The following is a 19,394-nucleotide window of genomic DNA, read 5'->3' as shown; positions in this document are numbered from 1 at the left end:
CCGCGGGCCAATTGGGGCGCCGCGTTCGTCGCGCCGGGCCTCGCGGGGTCACCTGCCCTCGGGGACCAGCACCATGGCGTCAGGTTGCAAGATCGGCCCGTCCATCCTCAACAGCGACCTGGCCAACCTGGGGGCCGAGTGCCTGCGGATGCTGGACTCCGGGGCCGACTATCTGCACCTGGATGTAATGGACGGGTAACTCCGTGGGCTGGGGCCGGGGGCCGCGGGCGGGACCGGCGCCCCTTCTCTGCGTGCCTGGGGGTGCCGGCGCCCCAGTCTGAGCGCGCTCTGAGGAGGACGGGGACCTGAGCGGCTCCGGGCTGCGCCCTCCCCAGGGACGCGTGTCCCCGCTGGGGACCCGGGAGCCGCTGAGTCCCAGGACGCCCGCTGTCGGTGAGGGAAACTGAGGCGGGGAGGCGTGACTTGCCCAGGCGCGCACGGCTGGTGAGTGGCAGTGCTGGGAGGCAGACCTGGGGTGGTGGAGAGATGGAGGGCTGGCCGGGGGGGCCGCCCGAGCTCCGCCTCCTGACCGCCGAGGGTCGGTCGGTGGGGGAGGAGCAGAACCCCGCTGAGGCGTCTGGAGGGTGACAGGAGCGGGACAGCCGGGTGCACAGCGCCTGCCTGCAGTGGGTTCCCGTAGTTGCGCCGTTGTCCGGGCGTGGACTTGCCGGTCTGTCTGACCAGGCGCCCTGCTCTGCAGGGAGGCCAGCGTTGTAATTTTTCGGCGCTGAAGTTGTAGCGCGTGCCTCAGCACTGTTCGGAGTCAGGAGGATGCTAGTTTCCTAAGTCGGCTGTGAAATGAGGAAACAACCCTGGAGAAGACGGCCAGACTCCCGCAAGATTGCACAGCGTTGTGACACAGCTGCGACTGGCGTCTTCTTGGGTTTGCCAGGTCGTTCTCTGAGCCCCGCTGGTGGCAGCCGTTACCTCGGGGCGGGGTAGAAAGATAAATTTATTTTAAATAGATAAAATCGCTGTGTGTTCTCATGCAGATTTCCAAATTCGTGTGTGTACAGAAGACGGCCAGTTACTTCCCTTTCTTTTTAGTGTCACTCCTTTTGGGAGACTGTTGTCTTCCTCTCTGTTCTCTGGTTAAATCTGTCTGTTCTCTTTTGCGTTCCTCTTGGTTAACCACTCTGCCCAGCGAATAATGGCAAAGTCTTGACCTTAGAGTGCTAAGAATTCTAGGCTAAGTGTGTAAGAAGATTACTAAATATTACCTCGTACAGAAGTTTGATTTTTAGTTTGCTGTCATGTGTAATTCTACTTCTGTATATTTTTTTGACACCTTTGCTTGCAAGCCCTGAAATTTCACAGTTAATATTACTGAGTGGTGTGCATACCCCAGAGACGGGTAGCTACATTTTTCTGTCTGTGACACAGAATGAGACACAAAATTTTGTGTCTGAGACACCTAGGGGTCTCAGGATAGAACAGGCTCTATGTATATGTGTATGGTCTGTTTGACGCAGAAAGCAATGGTTTAAGTAAGTCTTGTACCACGCTTGAGTAAATGAATGAATGCAGAAAATTGTTTCAATGCACCAGTCAGGAATATTAATGACAATAGTAGCTAATATTTAGGAGCGCTTACCTTTCTGTTCTGACACTTTTTGTGAATTAACTCACACAACCTTAGGAAGTTGGTGCTGTTATGAGCACCAGCATTTGACAGTGAGGAATCGGACATAAAGAGGTTAAGTCACCTGTCCGTGGTCTCACGGCTAGGAAATGGTGGGGCAGGATTGGAAGCTTGTGTTGTCTCACAATTTAAATATCTTCTGTGGGTACTGGGCTTGCAGAGAATGATTAAGACATTCTCTGTCCTCAAAGAGCAACTTGGAATGTATACACTCACTGTTGTTATGTATTTCTTGTCTGTCCTGCTGCACCATAAGGCAAGGTCTGTCTCTGCCTCACCCCTGTGTTCTCTGCAGGTAGAGGACCAGGACAAGCTTAGTTGTAATTGGTTGAGTGAATGAATGGCTTTATCATAAGGGAGGGATCTCTAAGGAATCCCTTTTGCCCCCTCCCCCTGCGGCAGGCGTGGAGCTTATTAAGACAAAAGTATTTGGTTTTTATCACTCCTCTCCCCCTTCGCCAAGAAATGTCTTGGTTTGAAAAAACTAAATACTCTAAACACCGTTTTAAAACCCTTTCCCTTTTAAGCTTCACAGCTTTTTGAGCTAAGAGCTGTTTTTATTCTCCTTTTGCAAAGGAGGAAGCCAGTTGAGGGAGGCTCAGCCCTTCGGGAATGTCCCACCAGAGGAGGCAGAGCCTGGCTGAGCTGCAGGGTCCCTAGGCCAGGGAAATGAAAGGGTAGTGTGGACTAACCACAGCTTGCCTTCCTGCCAGGTCCTGTCTCCATGCTTCTCTTTTTCCTGCCCCCCTTAAAAACCTCCACCATGACGCTGAATATGGGTGCACTGCTTGTTTTCTATGCTCCCCCCCACTCCTCTGGAGGCCCCCAATTTCTCTCCTGATTAAAGCTGAATGTCTCCATCTTGAAAGTCAAGAACAAGTTCTGGGAACACTGTAGGTGTGGGGCCCTGGGATGGTGGGATATGTGAATAGAGGACAAGTGGATTCTCTGGAAAAGAAAATTGGAGAGCACGTAAAGCCGGATGACAGGACGGTGACTGGAACTGTGTTGGTCCTAAGTGTGGGAACAGAGCAAATAAGCAATTCCCAAATTAGTTACTAGGATTTAAAATTGGGGAGATTCACATTAGTGCTAGATTTTTGACTTTTCATAAACATCCAAAGATTTGCCCGTAGTGGGCCCACAGTCCCCTAAGGCCGCCTGGGCTGGAGCTAAGTGGCAGCCACCATTAGCCAGGCCAGGTGTTCTTCATTTATCCCCTGGCCCCATCTGCCCTGTTTTGCTCTTCTCTGTTATCTGCCAACCCCTGTAGGCATATGAGTTTGTGATTCCTCTGTCACAGAAAGTGTTTCTGGGTACAATGTTGCTACATTTTATATCAACCTCAATCCTCCTCTTACCATCTCTGCCTTGTTGGGAGACCTAGTAAAGGTTTGATCTGTCTGAAGTAGATTGCATGACAATTGTAGACAAAGCTTCCAGTCGATAATAGAACGTGATGAGAGATAAAATAATTGTATCCTGTATTATAAACAATTATAGCTTAATCTCAATAAATTCAATGGGAACAAAGGATACTTTTTAAATTACATTTTATTTTTTGCAGACTTTACTCCAAAAAGTACCTTCGAGGAAAAAGAAGATAATTATGAAGCAGGCTTCCTTGATGAAATATCTCTTCATTCGAGTGAAATAATTTAGTGTTTTCCAAGCTACTCTAATAAGAACTCCCTGGGCACTTGTTAAACACTCAGATTCCCAGGTCCCCTTTGGTGTCTCTTGGCATGGGGCAGAGCCTGTGAATTCTTTTGTGGCAGGTGCTCCATGGTTACTGTTGTCAGGCAAATTTGAGGCGCCCTGACTTCATGCTTGGGTTTGTAGCCTTTTTTTTATTATCACTTAGCTGTGAGCCTTTGGTTTCTTCTGAGGATATTGGTGTGTTTTTATTCTTCCAGTGTTTTTGGTGAACCTGGTGCATCAAAGGGATCTAAAGTATTGCAGTTGGTCATATATTTGGGGGTCAGTAGTTTTGTACAATATGCTTCCATTTCCCAATGAATTAAAAGTGTGTTTGTTTTATTCTCATTTTCTCAAGATGTGGTTCTTATGTTTATTTTCATGAAAAATGAAACCTAAGGTGGAGACAGCAAAAGTGCTTCCAAAGCCACACAGCAGATTAAAAGAAAGTGAACGGAATCCACATCTTTCATTTCCAGCGATGTGTAACCGTCAGTAGGCCTTCCTGCTGGCCTCTCTGACCCTTTCTTCCAAGTTCTAAGTAAATAATAAGGGTTTATCCGTAACCCTGGCAGTCATTGCTCTCAGGCAAATGGTAGAATGATTTCCAAAATACTAGAAACCCAGCCTCCAAGGACCAAATGTTGGTGAGTGGAGGTGTGTGTGCCCGTCCACCCTAGGCGTCCTGCTCAGATATGTCCTGAGTCCCGACCTCTCTCTGTCAAGTCTCGCCTCCTCCCCTGTTGGTTATTAGTTGTCAGTGGAGGGGCAGACGAGCCTAGTAGTTAAGAGCCTGGACTTGGAGCCCTCACCTGTGTTTAATGCCTGCCCCCAGCACTTCCTGGTTGTGTGACCCTGGTTCTCTTCCTCGTCTGTAACGTACAAGTAATAGTAGTACCTATCTCATAGGGTAGTTGTGAGGTTTTAATGAGTTAATATATGGAAAGTGTTTAGAATGGTGCCTGGCCTACATATGTTTTAATTTTTTATTAACACTCATTCTATCTGTCATCTAAGCTTAAGACCTCAGCCGTGGCTCAGTGTCTCTTCAACCCCCGCATCTAATCAGTTAACAAATCCTATCGCTTTGGCCTGTCCTGTTTCCATTCTTACTGTTTACTGTTCTCTGCCTTTTACCAACACCTCTTACCTCCCTTCTTCCAGTTTACTGCCTAGTCTGTCTCTGTACGTTATTATTCACATCTTATTTTTTACTTGCTTCTTGCTTTAAAACCTCACTTCGTATTTACAGCAGGCTAAAGTGCAAACACTGAGCCTGGCGTTTGATACCCTTAATGTGACCCAGACTGCCTCCTGCCTTTTCCACACTGGCCAGGCTGGTCAACACCATCTCCCCCCTTATTTGAACACAACTTTTTCTGCCTTAGCTTCATTCCTTTTCCCATCTTTACAAGTTAAGTTTGTTCTGTAAATCTCATGATCTTCCCCTCTTGTAAGTGCTGAACTCCTTGTCTCTGGAGCTGTTTTCCCTCGTTTTGCCTACTTGTTGGTGTTTAGCTTTTCTTGCAATCCTTGTATAGGCTAATACCTACTACTTTAACAAATAATGCCCAGATTTCAGTGGCTTAACATTATATAGTTCCTTTCTAGTTTGTGTGACAGTTCAGTGTGAGTGTCCTTCCATGCAGAAATTCAGGGCCACAGTCTCCTCCCATCCTGTGGCTCTGCCATTCCATAAGGGCTTCCTTACTGGCAGAAGGGTAAGGTGAGAGCAGAAGGGGAATACCACATAACCTCCTGGGGTCTGCAGTGACACACATCACTTAAACTCAGTCTTTTGGGGAGAACTACTCGCATGGGCCACCTGGATGTAAAGGGACTTGGGAAACTGGTCTTTGGTGGAGTTGGCTTCCTGCTGACACCTGTACTCTGACAGTGGGGTCATGGATCCTGGTGAGTCGTTAGCCATCTCTTGCCAATGAGATTGTGAACTTTTCTGGGGTAAGCAGGAGCTCTCACACGTATCTTTATAAAATACAGTACTCTCTGAAGCACCTAGCATGGGACTTGCATATGGGAGGTTTTGTTAAGAACTGAAGTGAGCTAGTGATAGAACAGGACTGACTGGAGTGGAGTAGTGGTTAAGCACTTTGGGTCTGATATGAGGAAGACTTAATTTGAGTCCTGTGCCCAGAAATTATTAACTGGGTGACTTAAGCAAGTTATTTATCCTGTGCTCTTTAAATGGGGATAATAAGAGCATCTCCTTCCTAAGGCTGTTGTGAAGATGAGATGAAGTAGGTACAATGCCTGGCATGTTGTAAACCCTCCATAAATGTGGTTATTAATACACACATCAAGTTTCTTTATTGATGATCTTTAAAAAAGTTTAAACAGTCATTTACTGCCCTCTGATAGCAGTGGATTATAAATAGCCACAGGCAGCCTGTGACAGACTGGGACTTGACGGACCCACATCATGGTCCAGAACTTTTTAACTAGTGTGTGACTTGGGCAAGTCATATAATTTTGGGGATTTTGGTTTTGTCTTCTTTCTGTTTCTACCTGTCAGGGATTATGAATTATAGAGTTAAGTCATGTGACATTATTATGATTTGTTGAACTATCAAGGAGATATTGCTTTGTAAAACCAAAATTATCCATATAATTTTAGTACTGTTTAATACTGATGTGAAATGTGAAAATGAAAAATATTGCAATCACACATGATCCCCTCTACCCGCATCAGAATTCATATTGAGAAAAATACAGAAACTGAATTGAAAACATTTTCAGAGTAAGATTTTGTTTGTCTTGTAGGCATTTTGTTCCCAACATCACCTTTGGTCACCCTGTGGTAGAAAGCCTCCGAAAGCAGCTAGGCCAGGACCCTTTCTTTGGTAAGTGGGTGTTGTGCCATCTGGAGCTGGGGGTGTTGCTCAAGTAAAGGAAAAGTAGATGGTTGAGTTCTGAACTTCCAGTTTCATCTTGAACCCTTTCCTGCTCTGTGCTGGAGCATCGTGGGCTGCGTGTAACCGGCCAGGCTCTCTCCTGCCTGAGGGCCCTGGCACTTTGCCTATCTCTTTGCCTGGAAAGCTGCTCACGTGGCTCGCTCTGCCCCATCTTTTGACCCCGGATCGTTTTTCCTTTCCTCAGAGAGGCCTTTCTAAGCACCCTGTCCTAAGTGAACCTTTATCCACTTATCCTATCACCTTCTGAATTTTCTTCTGAGAGCTTCCTCCATTCTGAGATTACTTTTATCAGACTGTAAGCTCCCTGAAAGCAAGGATTTCATCCACTTTGTTTACTGTGGTTTTCCTAGAACTAAGCACAGACACAAGACTGGGGCTCAGCAGAGTTGTTAAATGAATTTATGAATCGATTGATGGCCTAGAAGTGAAGCTAGTTATTTCATGCAAATTGGAGCTTTCTACTGGTGACGCCCATGTATGCTGCACTCCAGTGTCGTGGAGTAATGTGAATTAAGATTTTTAAGATCACACAGTGACCTAGAAATTACTTCTCATGGAACATGGATTTAGTCCATGTGTTATTGTTGCTCTTTTAAACTAAGCTAGCAATTCCTCACTTACCAGATCTCTTGTACATAAGGAATTTAACGAGTTTTCATAAATATGTTTTTATGTAACTTGGAATTTAGTAAAACATAGATTTTTTTTTTAATTGGCATCTTGTGGACTGATTTTAGGAAAGACTCTAGCTGTGCTGTTCAGTATGGTTGCCACTAGCTACATGTAGCAATTTAAATTTAAATTAGTTCAAATTAAATAAAATCAAAAATTAAGTTTTTCTGTGGCATTAACCATATTGTAGGTTCTCCGTAGTCACATGTGGCTAGTGACTACTCTATTGTACAGTGCCACTGTGGAACGTTGCCATCATTGTAGAAAGTTCTGTTGGATGCCACCTCTCTATAGGATCCATCCACTTTGAGCACAGCAAAGAAAATGTACGTTATTGCCTGATTTGTGTGGCATGAGGGAAACAGTGTTCCACCAACGTGTTCACCATTTTGAAATTTACAAATAATGGAATATAGTCTTCTGATTATCTAACTTATTTTGTTTTTTACTACATTTTGGAAAATGAGTTTTCCAAGATAAATTTGTTCTTATGATTATCAGAGGTGGATGAAATAAATACCATTGTTTGCCCCCATGGTACAGTGGCCTCAGAGTCCTCTACTTCTGGCTTTGTGTGGATTTAAAAAAATTTTTTTTTTCCTTTTCTCCCTTTTACTTAGGCTCCTAGTGTCACGTCTCACTGTTATTTGTGTCTCCTGCTGTCACTGCCTCCTCTCCTGTCATCAACCCTGGTGCACCACCACACACAGTCTGCTTTTTCTTCCTGTTTTTAGTTTTTTACTTACTGATAAACTTGCTGATAGATCCTTCTAGAATTAGGTCTAGAATAAAGATGAACGGATTCCATATACTTTAATATGTGGGTTTTGTGACCTTTGTGTTTTATATTAAAAGCGTTTTTTCTGTTTATATAATTCTTGCATCTTGGTTGTTGGATAATTGATACATGAATATGTTCTAGGAACTAAATCACAGGTTGTATGTATAACTGCTAAAGTTCTTAACTGTTCAGTCTCAGTGTTGAGAAGGAATAAGTATCTAAGAAATAAACTGATAGGGAAAAGTCTGTGCTTGCCGTTATCTAAATCAGCGATTTTCAAGTATGGTCTGAGGACCTACTGGAATCCCTGTCAGACGGTCCATGAGGTCAGAACTATTCTTATATTATGATATTATTTGCCATTATTTGTACCGATGGTGCAAAAGCAGGGGTGGGTTAGCGTGCTGGTGCCTTAGCCCAAATCAAGGGGGTGGTGTTGAGCTATACAAGTAGTTGCTAGATTCTTCATCGCCATGCTTTTGTAGTAAGTATCCTTGATGAAGTGGTACAAATTATTAATTACAGTAAATCTTGATCCTTGAGTGCATGTCTTTTTAATACTTTGCGTGACAAGGCGGGAAGTCACGTAAAGCACTTCTCCCGTGTACTGGAGAGTGATGGTTTTCTCAAGGAAAAGCAAACTTGCGCCATTGTTAGAGGGAACTGAACTAGCTGCTTTATTCACGAACACCATTTTCACTTGAAAGAATAACTGACAGATGAAGTATGATTATCAGACTTGGGTATTTTACTGACATTTTCTTTAAAATTAAATAAATTAGCCTGTCTCTTCAAAGAAAATACCATATTAGTTTTTGTTGCCACTGATAAAGTTAGAGCTTGCAAATGAAAATTAGAATTTTGGAAACCTTGTATGTGTTCCTTTAAGCTTGACCGCTTCCCAGTACTTACATCTTTTCTGATAAGATCTGTGACATTAACAGATGTGATTTTTTGATAGTATATAATGAAATGTGTCACTATTTAGAAGATCTGTGTAATTCAGTGAACCAGTACTTAAAACAACCCTTCAAAGTGTGATAGACCAATGGGTTTTAGTGTAACGAAGTATGCAAAGTTCACTGATAGGGTTTACAGATTCCGCATTGCAGCTGACATTGATAAAAGTACCACTTGTTGAGTTTTGGTGTAGAAATAGAAGAATATCCACACTTATCTGAAGAGGATATTAATGTACTCCCTTTTCTTCATATAAAACAGCGTATTGCACCAGATTGAAGGGAAAGCAGATGTGAGAATACAGATGTCTTCTGTTAAGCCAGACATTAGAGACTTGTAAAAATGTAAAGCAATGCCACTGTTACATTAACATGTAATAGATTTATTGTTGCTTATTATTATTGTTTTTTAAGTAAATTAATAAGTAGACACTTTAAAAATTTCTTAGTTTGAATTTCTAATACATTAAATATTAATAAATATAACGCACATCAACAACCTCTTTTGGGGTCTTCACTTAGATTCCTAAGAGTGTAAAGGGAGCCTGATAATAGAACATTTGAGAACTGCTGGTCTCGCTCAGTGTGTAGACCACAGGCAGCTTCATGGAGCTGTTCCCTCCCTGAACACTGGAGATTCCCCAGTGAGGTTGCTGCTCCCACGAGGGTGCTTGCGGGCTGGGGACTGAATGACAGAGCAGTCTGGTCACTTAGGGAATGAGTAAATGAGATATTTTTAAACCAGATTGAGTTGTCCTTGTTTATAATACAAGCAATAAGAAACCTCATATAGAATCTATCTTTTAAAAACAATGTTTTACCTATTAAAATATGTTCTGTTTTTGTCACTTTTATTAGTTTAGAAATATAAACTTTAATTTTGGCTTCTTTAGTCAAGTGATATACATACTCTTTTCCCTACGTTTTTCAAAGCTGTATTGCATTTGATAGTCTTAATTGAGTTCTGGAATACTAGCATTTTTTTCTCTAATGTAGCTCAGCTATGTCAGAAATGTGCTTCCTCTAGTAAAACAAAAACTCAAAATTCTTCTCACTGCCATCTGTCCAGCACGGGAGTATTTCCTGTTTCCTTCTTCAAGCGTTATTTCTTGATTTAGCCTCTTTTAAGCTGCCCTGTCCTTCTCATTAAATGCTGTTACATTGTAAGTCAAGATCTTGAAGGAGGCCATGCCCATTTCCCCTAACATTTGTATAATTCAAGCTTTAGAATTAGGGTGCATGTCAGGCTTCTTCTAGTTAACATCCTTCCCCCGAAATCCGTTTCTCCTCCTGCAGTTTTCTGCCTTTCAGTTAACGGCGGTTCTGTTCCAGGTACTCAGGCCCAGATCATTGCACCATCCTGAGCCTGCTCTCACCCTCCACATCGAATCCACAGCAACTCCTGCTGGCTCTACCGTCAGAACATACCCGGAATCCCACCATTTCTGCCCGTGCTCACTTGCTACCATTGTCATTTCTTGCCTGGGTTGTTGCCATGGCCTTCTGAGTCAGGTCTTGTCGCTTCTCCACTAAAGATCCTGCAGCGTTTTCCCCGTCTCCTTCAGAATCAGGTCCGATGCCTGCAGAACTCTGTACTGTGCCTGCTCACCCCGGGCCTCTCTGACCTCATCTGCTCTCCCCAGTGCCCCCCAGCCACCCTGGCCTTATTAACAACCAACCTAGTGTGTATTGTATTTACTCATTTTCTTTATGGTCTGTCTCCCCTACTAAGAATGTAATCCCCATGGCAGCAGAGACTTTTTTGTCTGCCTATTTTTTGCTCTGTCCCTGGGGCCTAGAATAGTTAATGGTGCAGTAAGTGCTCAATAAAATATTGGTGGAAGGCCAACCTTGGTGGTCTAGTGGTTAAGTTCAGCACACTCTGCTTCAGTGGTTGGGGTTCAGTTCCGGGGCACAGACCTACACCACTCTGTTAGTGGCCATGCTGTGTTGGCAGCCCACATACTAAAAAACAGAGGAAGCTTGGCATGGGTGTTAGCTCAGGGTGAATCTTCCTCAGCAAAAAATAAATAAATAAACAGATAGATAGATAAATATATATATACACACTAAAATGTTGGTGGAGAAAATCACTTGATTTGGCTTTCTTATTTTACAAATGAGGAAGCAAGTCCACATGGATAAAATGACTTTTTAGTTTTTTAGAGTGGCATTTCCTGGCCCTGGACCTAGGTTTCCTGATTTCTAGTCATTACTTTTCATATATAGCACCATATGATTTTTGTGGAAAATTGGGATTTTTTGGTAAATGAGTTTAACCCAGACCTTGTCTTCGGGATGAAAGGAGGCTAGCTGTAGAGAGGGTGACTATTTAACAATGACTGTGATGCCAGAAGAGTTCCTGCCCGCAACGGCGGACACTGTGGGCTGGCTGTGGTGGTGTGCGCCGGGTGTGGTCCTCGAGGTGGTGTTCAGGAGCCGTGTCTCTTCTCTCCAGACATGCACATGATGGTGTCCAGGCCGGAGCAGTGGGTGAAGCCGATGGCGGTGGCAGGAGCCAATCAGTACACCTTCCATCTTGAGGCCACAGAGAACCCCGGGGCTTTGATTAAAGACATTCGGGAGAACGGGATGAAGGTGAGAGGCCAGCGAGGCAGCGGTGTTTGACACTGTTTACCTCCGAGTTTGGGAGATTTGCTGGAAGGTGGGAGATGATGGGAGAGAAGACCGGACCCAGACAGCTGGCTTCAGCTGGGAAGCCAGAGTTTAAGTATAACTTGTTTGTCAGGCAAGATTTCTGTATTCCACTGATGTTTCCTGAAAATTACTGCATTTTAGAAACATTGACATTTGAGAGCCTGAATTATAGTCTGAACAATTTATGCATTCCATTTATATATGTATGCTATCCTCTAAGAGTAAATATTTCTACTGGGCCTGGTATGCCACAATAATATAATGTGGATGTAATTGTTGATGTCATGTAGCACATGTGTCTCTGTTACAGGTTGGCCTTGCCATCAAACCAGGAACTACAGTTGAGTACTTGGCTCCGTGGGCTAATCAAATAGATATGGCCTTGGTTATGACAGTGGAACCTGGGTTTGGAGGGCAGAAATTCATGGAAGATATGTTGCCAAAGGTAAAAGAAGTGTTTGATTCTGGGGTGAGGCTTTTATTGTGTGTGTTCATTCAGCGTGCATATATTGAGCCACTTGTGTATTTAGACGTGTCCTGTTCTGAAGGTGGGGAGATGGGGGTACCTACAGATCATTGTCATACAGTATGATAAATGCTGTGTGAGATTTAGGTGTGGAACTCAGAAAAGATATTAGACCTTAATCTTGAAATTTTCTTTCAAAACAATGTCTCTGTAGCCTTTAGATCTCTTGGGAGTTTTCGTTGAATGTTGAGGTTTTTGTCTTGTCCTGTTTCCGTGAAGCGTGCTCTCTGCAAAGCCATGACAAGTTGGATGCCATTAGCCAAGCAGAACGGAGCTTGGCTCCGAAACTTAATTTGTTTCAGTATATTAAAAAGGAAGTTTCCCCAATCATGATTGCATTGATAAAAAGTTATTGTGTGAGACATTTGAAGTCCCGTTTCAGTGGCTGACATCGGCTCTTTGATTTATTGTTTATTTGGTTGTCTGTTCCCCCGACATACCCGCTTCAGGAGTCACTTCCTTCCTTGTTGTGTATCTAGGTTCACTGGTTGAGGACCCAGTTCCCGTCTTTGGACATAGAGGTCGATGGCGGCGTAGGTCCTGACACTATCCATAAATGTGCAGAGGTGAGACTGCGGGACCTAGACCACTTTCCTATCCAGTGTCGTGCTCAGGACGTTGTCTTGTGGGCCAAAGAGATTGCCCCTCTATTTCCTAAATTGCCTTTCTTTCTTGGAAGAATATTTTTTGTTTAAATGTAGAAGTGAGAAAATAAAGTGAATATTCTGAAATCACATAATCATTAAATAGTAAGTCCTGGATATCTCAGTAATGCGGAAGAAAGTTCTTTTTTCAAAAAGAATATGCTGAATGCCAGCCTTTGGAAGATCAAGTTCCAGGGCCTTGGAGTGAGACATTTTTCCAAAATAGGGAAAGAAAACATAACTGCTTATGAAGGGAAAAAAATGTTATTCTGTAGAACTTATTTGTTAGCAGTTTGTCCCTTGCAAGAGCTGACCAGAGCTGTTTCTGATGAAGATCCAGATCTGGTGTCTGGATGCGTCTGGCGCCTACATAGAGGTGGGAGGGGGCCTTTTCCAGGTAGCGGGCGTAGCTGAGGGCGGTTCCTGAGCTCCATGAGAGGATGTGCCCCCGCTTCCTCTGCGCTGCAGGGGGTTCTGGTTCCTGTGGCCTGCTCTTGTTCAGCCACGTGGTCTCGTCCACACTTCCAAGTTCTTGTATAAATGCCACACTTTTCTGCTTGGTATGTATCACGAGTTGCCTGTGGTGAATATTCCGTGAAGAGGAGCTGGCCACACACTTAGTGCGCACGTGTCCTTTGATCCGTGGCCTCTGTGTATGAGCTGTGCTGTGCTGTTATACTGTTCCCACTTAAGAGACGCTACAGCTGACGTTGAGGTGTAACCTTATAGAAGTTCTTTTTTCATTTTTGTGAGCAATGTTGTTAGAGATGTCGCACACTGTATCCTGGGGTGACGTGTCTCCCTGGAGAAGTTCTCTGCCTCAGTGGCTCCCCCATTTCTCCTGGTAGTGAGTCACCTCACAGATGGGGTTTCCCTTCTGGAGTCAAATCCCAGGAAGCTCAGCTCCATTTGGACTTATTTGCTTTTCTCTTTCTTTGCTTCCACATTTAAAAACATCTTGAAAATCTTTTTTAAGCCCCCTCAAAACCATTCTGGAATGCAATGAAGCATAAATAAAGAGAGATTCCATTCCTTCTGGCATCAAAATGAGAAATTATTTAAATTTAATGTTACCATATTTTATGGATAATTTCATGTTTTAGCAATAATTGTTCTTTCAGACTATCTAGCAATTCATATACATAATTCAAAGATTAAAATATTGGTTTTTTTTTAGTAGCTCCGGGGACTTTGGTATATATTGGAAGAACCTTAATAAGGTTGAGGATTCAAGGTTTTAAACCTTATGTAAATGTTAGCGAAGATGCAGTATAGCTTATTTAAAGGCAGTGACAAAAACGTCAGTGATTTCCTAGACACATTTCACAATAATTCCACATGTCATTTGTTAAGCGTTTTCACTTCTTTCTTCATGGAATTGGAGGCTGAGGTCTGTTCATCTCACAGTGGCTTTGGTACACTTAGAGTGCTGACAGATAGACGCAAGGGTAGGAGCTCTAGCCCAGGGATTCTGTGTTAGGCTTTTCTGTGTCTTCCTCTGAGGCGTAACCTAAGTGTTTACTTCTTCCAGGCAGGAGCTAACATGATTGTGTCTGGCAGTGCCATTATGAGGAGTGAAGATCCCCGATCTGTGATCAACCTGTTAAGAAATGTTTGCTCGGAAGCTGCTCAGAAGCGTTCTCTTGATCGATGAAACCACAAGGAGGCTTATGTTTCTGCTCATGAAGTCTCCTCTCTCCTGGAAAATAAGAATATTGACTTCCAGCTCATATCACAGTTGAGGCAGTGCTGCTGTTCCGAGCAACTATTCATTCCAGTGACTAAAATCTATGGTGCAGAATGTTATAAGAGGTTAGAAATCGGTGTGTATAGCTACATTTGTAGAGACGGAATTTAAAGATTAGTGTGGTAAAATACCGTTTTTACTGCAAGACTTGATTTTTATAAAGAGTAAAAATATGGCTGTATTAAGGTTATAAAAAGAAATGTGTCTTAATGTCTAAGGAAGGCTTATTAGCTACTATGGAAAAAATGTTTTTTTCTGGATTTCTAAAAAGAATATTTTGCTGTTTCTCAGCTGTTTTCCAAAAGCAAAGGAAGTCCTTGTTTTCCCTGTTTCATGTCATTTTTGATTTGTATATGTGCTTGATAATTTGAGTAGAATGGAATTTATGAAAAATCTAAGTTTGGATCTGGCTGGGATGGCATACATTTTCTTCTTGCTTCTAAAACATTTATTTTTCACTTTGCACCTTATATTTGATACATAAAAACAATGCATGAAGCCCAGAAATTTTCTGGTGGTCTATTCTAAAACACAAGCATAGATTTTATCATGGTGTTTTCTTTGCTGGAGGGGCAGGCTCTTCAGTGATTCCCCCCACCCTTTTCTTAATCACACCCACTGTTCTTCAGCACGTGAAATAATGTTGTGCCTCCTCTGAGCAGAAAGGAAAGGAAAGCCTCTATTTGGAAGTAATATTGAGTTGAATCCTGACCCTTCCCCTTTCCTGCGATTTGAGCTTAGAAAATCACATCAACCAGCCTCTTTGAGCTTCCTCAACTGGTTTATACATTGCATGTAGTTATAACCGTGCAGGGTTGTTTTGAGGTTAAAAGAGATACTATTACATATGTAAAGCTTCCACTGCTATTCTTGGAATTGTAGGGTAGTAGAATTGAGGGTGCTCCTTACAGAGAAGCTGTCATCATTATGTAAGTTAGGTTTTCTAGGTTATGATGTACTTTGCTGTAATCTCATTGAATCTGCAGGTCATCCCTCTGGCTGGCAGGACAGGTGTTTGTTTTGTCCCCACTGGAAGGTGAGGAAGTGGAAGCCCAGCCCCAGGCTGGCACCGTGGGAGGGGCCAGTGAGGCACAGGTTTCTGGGCTTCACCCCTGTCACACATGCAGCGCTGGGGGCTGGGTTAGGCAAAGGAACTTTACTCATGTTGTCTTATTATTTCCAGTCTGACTTCACCCTGTAGCAGAACCACCTGGCTGAGAATATTCTGGAACTATGGATTTTGACCCCAAGGGTATATATTTTATTAATCTAACAAAGACAAGGTTGGCTAAGAGATGATAAGCTACAGAGCTAAGCATAAACTAAATGTTTGTTTATAACAACTGTGTCCCGGATTACACTTCAGCAACAGATATGTATCAGCCACTTCCTTCTTGTAAACACTCTTGCTATGTAACACATATGGCAAGAAATAACAGGACCAGTGTCATTGAATTTCTTTAGGCTATTATGAGTTTTGAGAAGTAAGGTTTGAAAAATAAGAATGTTAACGCTTAAGTATAGACTAGAGCTTGCTTGATTTTTTTCTACATTACAAGGTAAAAATGTGTTTGTTTCTTAATGTTTGTTGTTATTTTGGCTTAGGAGAGGTTTGTGCCGTGAACGGGTGGTGTTTGATCAGGTCAGACAACACAAGGCATATAGAAATAACTTTAATTAAAAAACTTACATAGAGGATTATAATATCAGACATGACAGATTTGAGTTTATTTACCTGGACAACTTGGGTTTGTCTGGCTTTTGTTTTCTTTTTTAAAAAATAAATGTACAGTAAAACTACAAGCAAAAATTTGTCAGTATTGAATTTGATTTTTTTTTTCTCTTTAAAGGGACTAGTATAATTTCCAATCCCTAAACAAAACTTGAGTGTCAAATCCCCTAGACTAGGCCAGATGGCCAAGATTGTCAGTTATATGGGTACAACAACCTGAATAACCTTTTTACATGAGAAAAAGCGATTCATATAAATTGTCCTCAACTTTGACATAAAAAAAATGATGTAATAGCTTCAGAAGGAATTTTCCTTAATGTACACTCCAGTATCCAATATTGAAGCATTATCCTTTGAAAAATGTTAATTCTCATTGTAGGACACAAGCAAGAATAAATGCTTGTTTGAACAGAGTAAGCTATGGGAAGGAATGACCAAAGTCACTAATAACACAGCAATATTTTGTATACTGATAGGACGTTCCTGTTTGTTGCTCATTTTAAGTTGGTGTCTTCTCTTCATGAGATACACAAAGTAGATAAAACTCAAGTTGAGTTTTAAAAGATGTGATAATTTTAAAATACACCAATATTTAACTCTACTTTGCTTGTCTTATTCTGTTAGGAGTGAACAGACAGTAACTTGTGTTTAGTCCCACAGATATCAGTGATTTCAAATAAAGGAGTATTGTGTTATCTGGTGTAGAAATTTCCATAAATAACTTCTACTATTGGTTAAACATGTTAAAAAAGTTCCTTCTCCATAGTCAAGACTTTTAGATGTCCATTATCATTGGAAACCTGTGTTTCTTTGTCTCTAGTGCAGCTTACATTGTCATAGGGTAGTTCATGTATGTATTTTCAGGTGGAGTGGTCACTGCCAGTGTTTTTAAAACTGTGTGTGTGTGTGTATATGTATGTATGTATGTGTGTATGCTCTATACACACACATTTGTATATCCTAATATATTTCTGAGGCAATTTTAAGGAATTACCATGTGTATAGGAAGAAGAAGAGGTGTCATTTGATGCAGAGGCGTGTGTGTGTGTGTATCTATGTGTGTGTGTGCGTGTGTGTGTGTGTGTTTGGAGTCTCTTAAGTTCTTTACCAGTGATGTGACCTGACGTCAGATTGCAGCAGTGTTCAGTTTTTGGTGCTTGTATTTGCATCATAAACACAAATGACTAGCACTTGTCTGTAGGTGAAAGTTACTCCTGTGGTTCAAGGAGGAAGAAGAGACATACCTTGCCTGTTTCTTAAATAGCATAAAAGATGAAGACATGCAGTACGTGCTCTTACTCTGGAACTGTGACCGGAGGGGCGGGGGATGGAGAACAGGGCTTCTTTTTACCTCCTGTTTTCCATTCAGTTACATGGGTTTCTTAACCTGTTTCCTGTCACCTATTTTTTTTAATATGAGTAACTCCTAGACCAGAGATGTTGTACTCTTCCATTCCGTCTGCCTGCCTTTTTGGATGGTGGCCATTCTCTGATGCATTGGTACAGAAGACTTCACTGAGCAAAAGTGGGCTGGATCTTTCAATCTGATCTTGTTTTTCATCTTGGCATATTAAGGCTTCTGTGTCTTCATCCTTCAGTGGAAAAACCCGTCGTTCCCACCACAAAGACTGCAAGAGAAAACATTTTCAGTTAAGTTTCAACTAATTTGTTTTATTTAAATTCATGTATCAAGTAATCAGTAAATGTCAATTGTGTAGTAACTATTATCTTCTTCTTTAGCACATAAATGTACAGATTTTCATTGGGACCTAAATATCTAGCAACTCAAAATGGAACGTACTGAGAATTGTTTAGGGATCTTGGGGAATTATTTTTTCACTTTGCCTCTTGCAGGAGGAGGAAGCGCTCCCACAGGGTGCTGGTCTTCATCTCATCCTGGGAGCACTTCGGGAAAGCCCCTTTTACAGACATCTGTCTACTGACTCTTCCTTCCCCGAGCTGTCTACGACTTGCCTGTTAATTTCTATAGTCTCCACTCCCTGCCTTCTAGATATGGTTCTTCTTTTCCAACACCTACTTATGAAGAAAAGTGCATGAACTTTATGGATGCGGTGTTAGAAAACGCTTCCCTCGAGGTTGAACTGGATCTCTGGGGAGACAAGTAAAAATCTTTTGTAAGAGGAGGAAGGGAAATAGCAGCTAACGTTGACTGTGTGCAGGTGCTATTCTCTTTAATCAGATGTGCTCTGTAATGAAACTGGTGGAATCCTTTGTTCCTAAGATGTAGGTGAGCAGGTGGAATGAGGTACTGCCACGTCACATACGAAGCTAAGGAGGTGTTTGTAGTTAGTGCTGGAACTGGAATGCTGGATTGCAGATCCTCTGATTTGTACTCAACATTCTATACTGAGAGTTGAAATGAATTTGTTATGTCACGGTGGAGCCTGAATTTGCAACAAGCAGTTTCTGCAAACAAGTTTACAAAAGGTTGAAAGGCAATTAAAAGGGGGTTTAAACAGTCATGGATATTCTACTGACCTTGATTTCTTGACTGCCGTTTAATGAAGGTGAGCTGTGTGCGCTCAGATGCTGGCTCTCTGCAGGGTGCTCCGTAGGACTCGCAGCAGCACAGGGCTGACCACCACTCCAGTCAGGAGGGTATTCTCTCAAAAGCAAGTCCTGTCCTTCAGCATTCTTACTGTACACTCTAGCAAGAAAATATTTAACTATTTGTTATTTTGTGAGGTCTTAACCTTTTATGAACAACTCAAGGTGTCACTACGTCAGTGTAACTTGATGGCTGTTCTTTAAACAGTTCTGCCCAAAGGATTTTTAAACTTCATCTGCTGATCTTCCTGATGCTCTTATCTTTGTGTCTCAAAGGCTTAACTAGGACTTTATGAAATCTTTTGCCAAATTATAATGGTTTTTGTTTTTGTTTTTTGGTTTGCCTTTTTTTGGAAAACAAGAAAGGACAGTTATTTGACCCTTAGAGTTTTTCTATGATTACTGTAATGTTATCCACGAAGGACTCATTCACATGTTCCTCTGTGCTCCTGGAAAGTTTTATATCTCTGGGATGTGGAGGAAAATGAGAATTGAATCTCATGTTAGGATGACTCTTAGAATAAGGATCTACAACAAATCTGGATATCTTGAGACCTAAACAGAGAAATGTGTTTTAACAGTACTAATTAAGTGCGAGATCCCCCTCAATAAAGTGACTACCAGATTCCAACAAGATCTTGCTTTTTGACTTTTGGCTGTATTAAAAAATAGTCAAATGTAAATATACAATACCAGAGATTTTCTCAAATATATAATTACTAGTTATGTTTTGAGGATTTATTCCCCCTTCCCCCAAAGTCATGTTCAAAGTATTTTACATTCTTTTCTTTTTAGACTGAACAGTTTTCTTGAGAATTTGTTTTTTTAAGAAAA

General features: G+C 42.0%; 2 protein-coding genes across 15 annotated transcripts in view; one reads left to right on the top strand and one right to left on the bottom strand.

The window, feature by feature from the left end:
• The first annotated feature begins 40 nt into the window (after nt 1-40).
• RPE (ribulose-5-phosphate-3-epimerase) lies at nt 41-16,070 on the top strand. Of its 4 annotated transcripts, XM_087424898.1 has the most exons (7): nt 55-184; nt 4,990-5,066; nt 6,122-6,201; nt 11,144-11,283; nt 11,654-11,788; nt 12,349-12,435; nt 14,045-16,070. In XM_087424898.1, exons 1-7 carry the CDS (start codon nt 74-76, stop codon nt 14,165-14,167), a joined length of 753 nt encoding a protein of 250 aa, XP_087281024.1. In that variant the 5' UTR covers nt 55-73; the 3' UTR covers nt 14,168-16,070. The 4 variants fall into 4 exon arrangements, with proteins under 4 accessions (XP_004427563.1, XP_087281024.1, XP_014640751.1 ...); XM_004427506.3 differs by lacking the exon at nt 4,990-5,066 and having other exon boundaries at nt 41-195; XM_014785265.2 differs by lacking the exon at nt 4,990-5,066 and having other exon boundaries at nt 60-184.
• KANSL1L (KAT8 regulatory NSL complex subunit 1 like) overlaps nt 15,921-19,394 on the bottom strand; it is a 125,851-nt gene continuing 122,377 nt past the window's right edge. For all 11 annotated transcript variants that reach the window (XM_087424884.1, XM_087424890.1, XM_087424891.1 and 8 more), the window contains 2 exons: nt 18,492-18,660; nt 15,921-17,620 (listed from right to left, as the gene is read on the bottom strand). In XM_087424884.1, the coding sequence (XP_087281010.1) occupies nt 17,390-17,620; nt 18,492-18,660 (400 nt within the window). In that variant the 3' untranslated portion in view covers nt 15,921-17,389. The remainder of the gene's footprint in view (nt 17,621-18,491; nt 18,661-19,394) is intronic.

This window comes from Ceratotherium simum, chromosome 37 (genome assembly GCF_057802395.1).
Source record: "Ceratotherium simum simum isolate JZ-2026a chromosome 37, ASM5780239v1, whole genome shotgun sequence".
Taxonomy (NCBI): Eukaryota; Metazoa; Chordata; class Mammalia; order Perissodactyla; family Rhinocerotidae; genus Ceratotherium; species Ceratotherium simum.
This window is presented reverse-complemented; position numbering and strand designations above follow the sequence as displayed.

What these genes read in the sequence shown, in the direction of transcription:
- RPE (XM_087424898.1), top strand. Translation starts at nt 74, where the DNA reads ATGGCGTCAGGTTGCAAGATCGGCCCGTCCATCCTCAACAGCGACCTG. An exon ending in CCGACTATCTGCACCTGGAT is followed by an intron (nt 185 to 4,989) that starts GTAATGGACGGG and finishes CCTTCCATGCAG; the next exon opens with AAATTCAGGGCCACAGTCTC. An exon ending in AGGCCAGGACCCTTTCTTTG is followed by an intron (nt 6,202 to 11,143) that starts GTAAGTGGGTGT and finishes TCTTCTCTCCAG; the next exon opens with ACATGCACATGATGGTGTCC.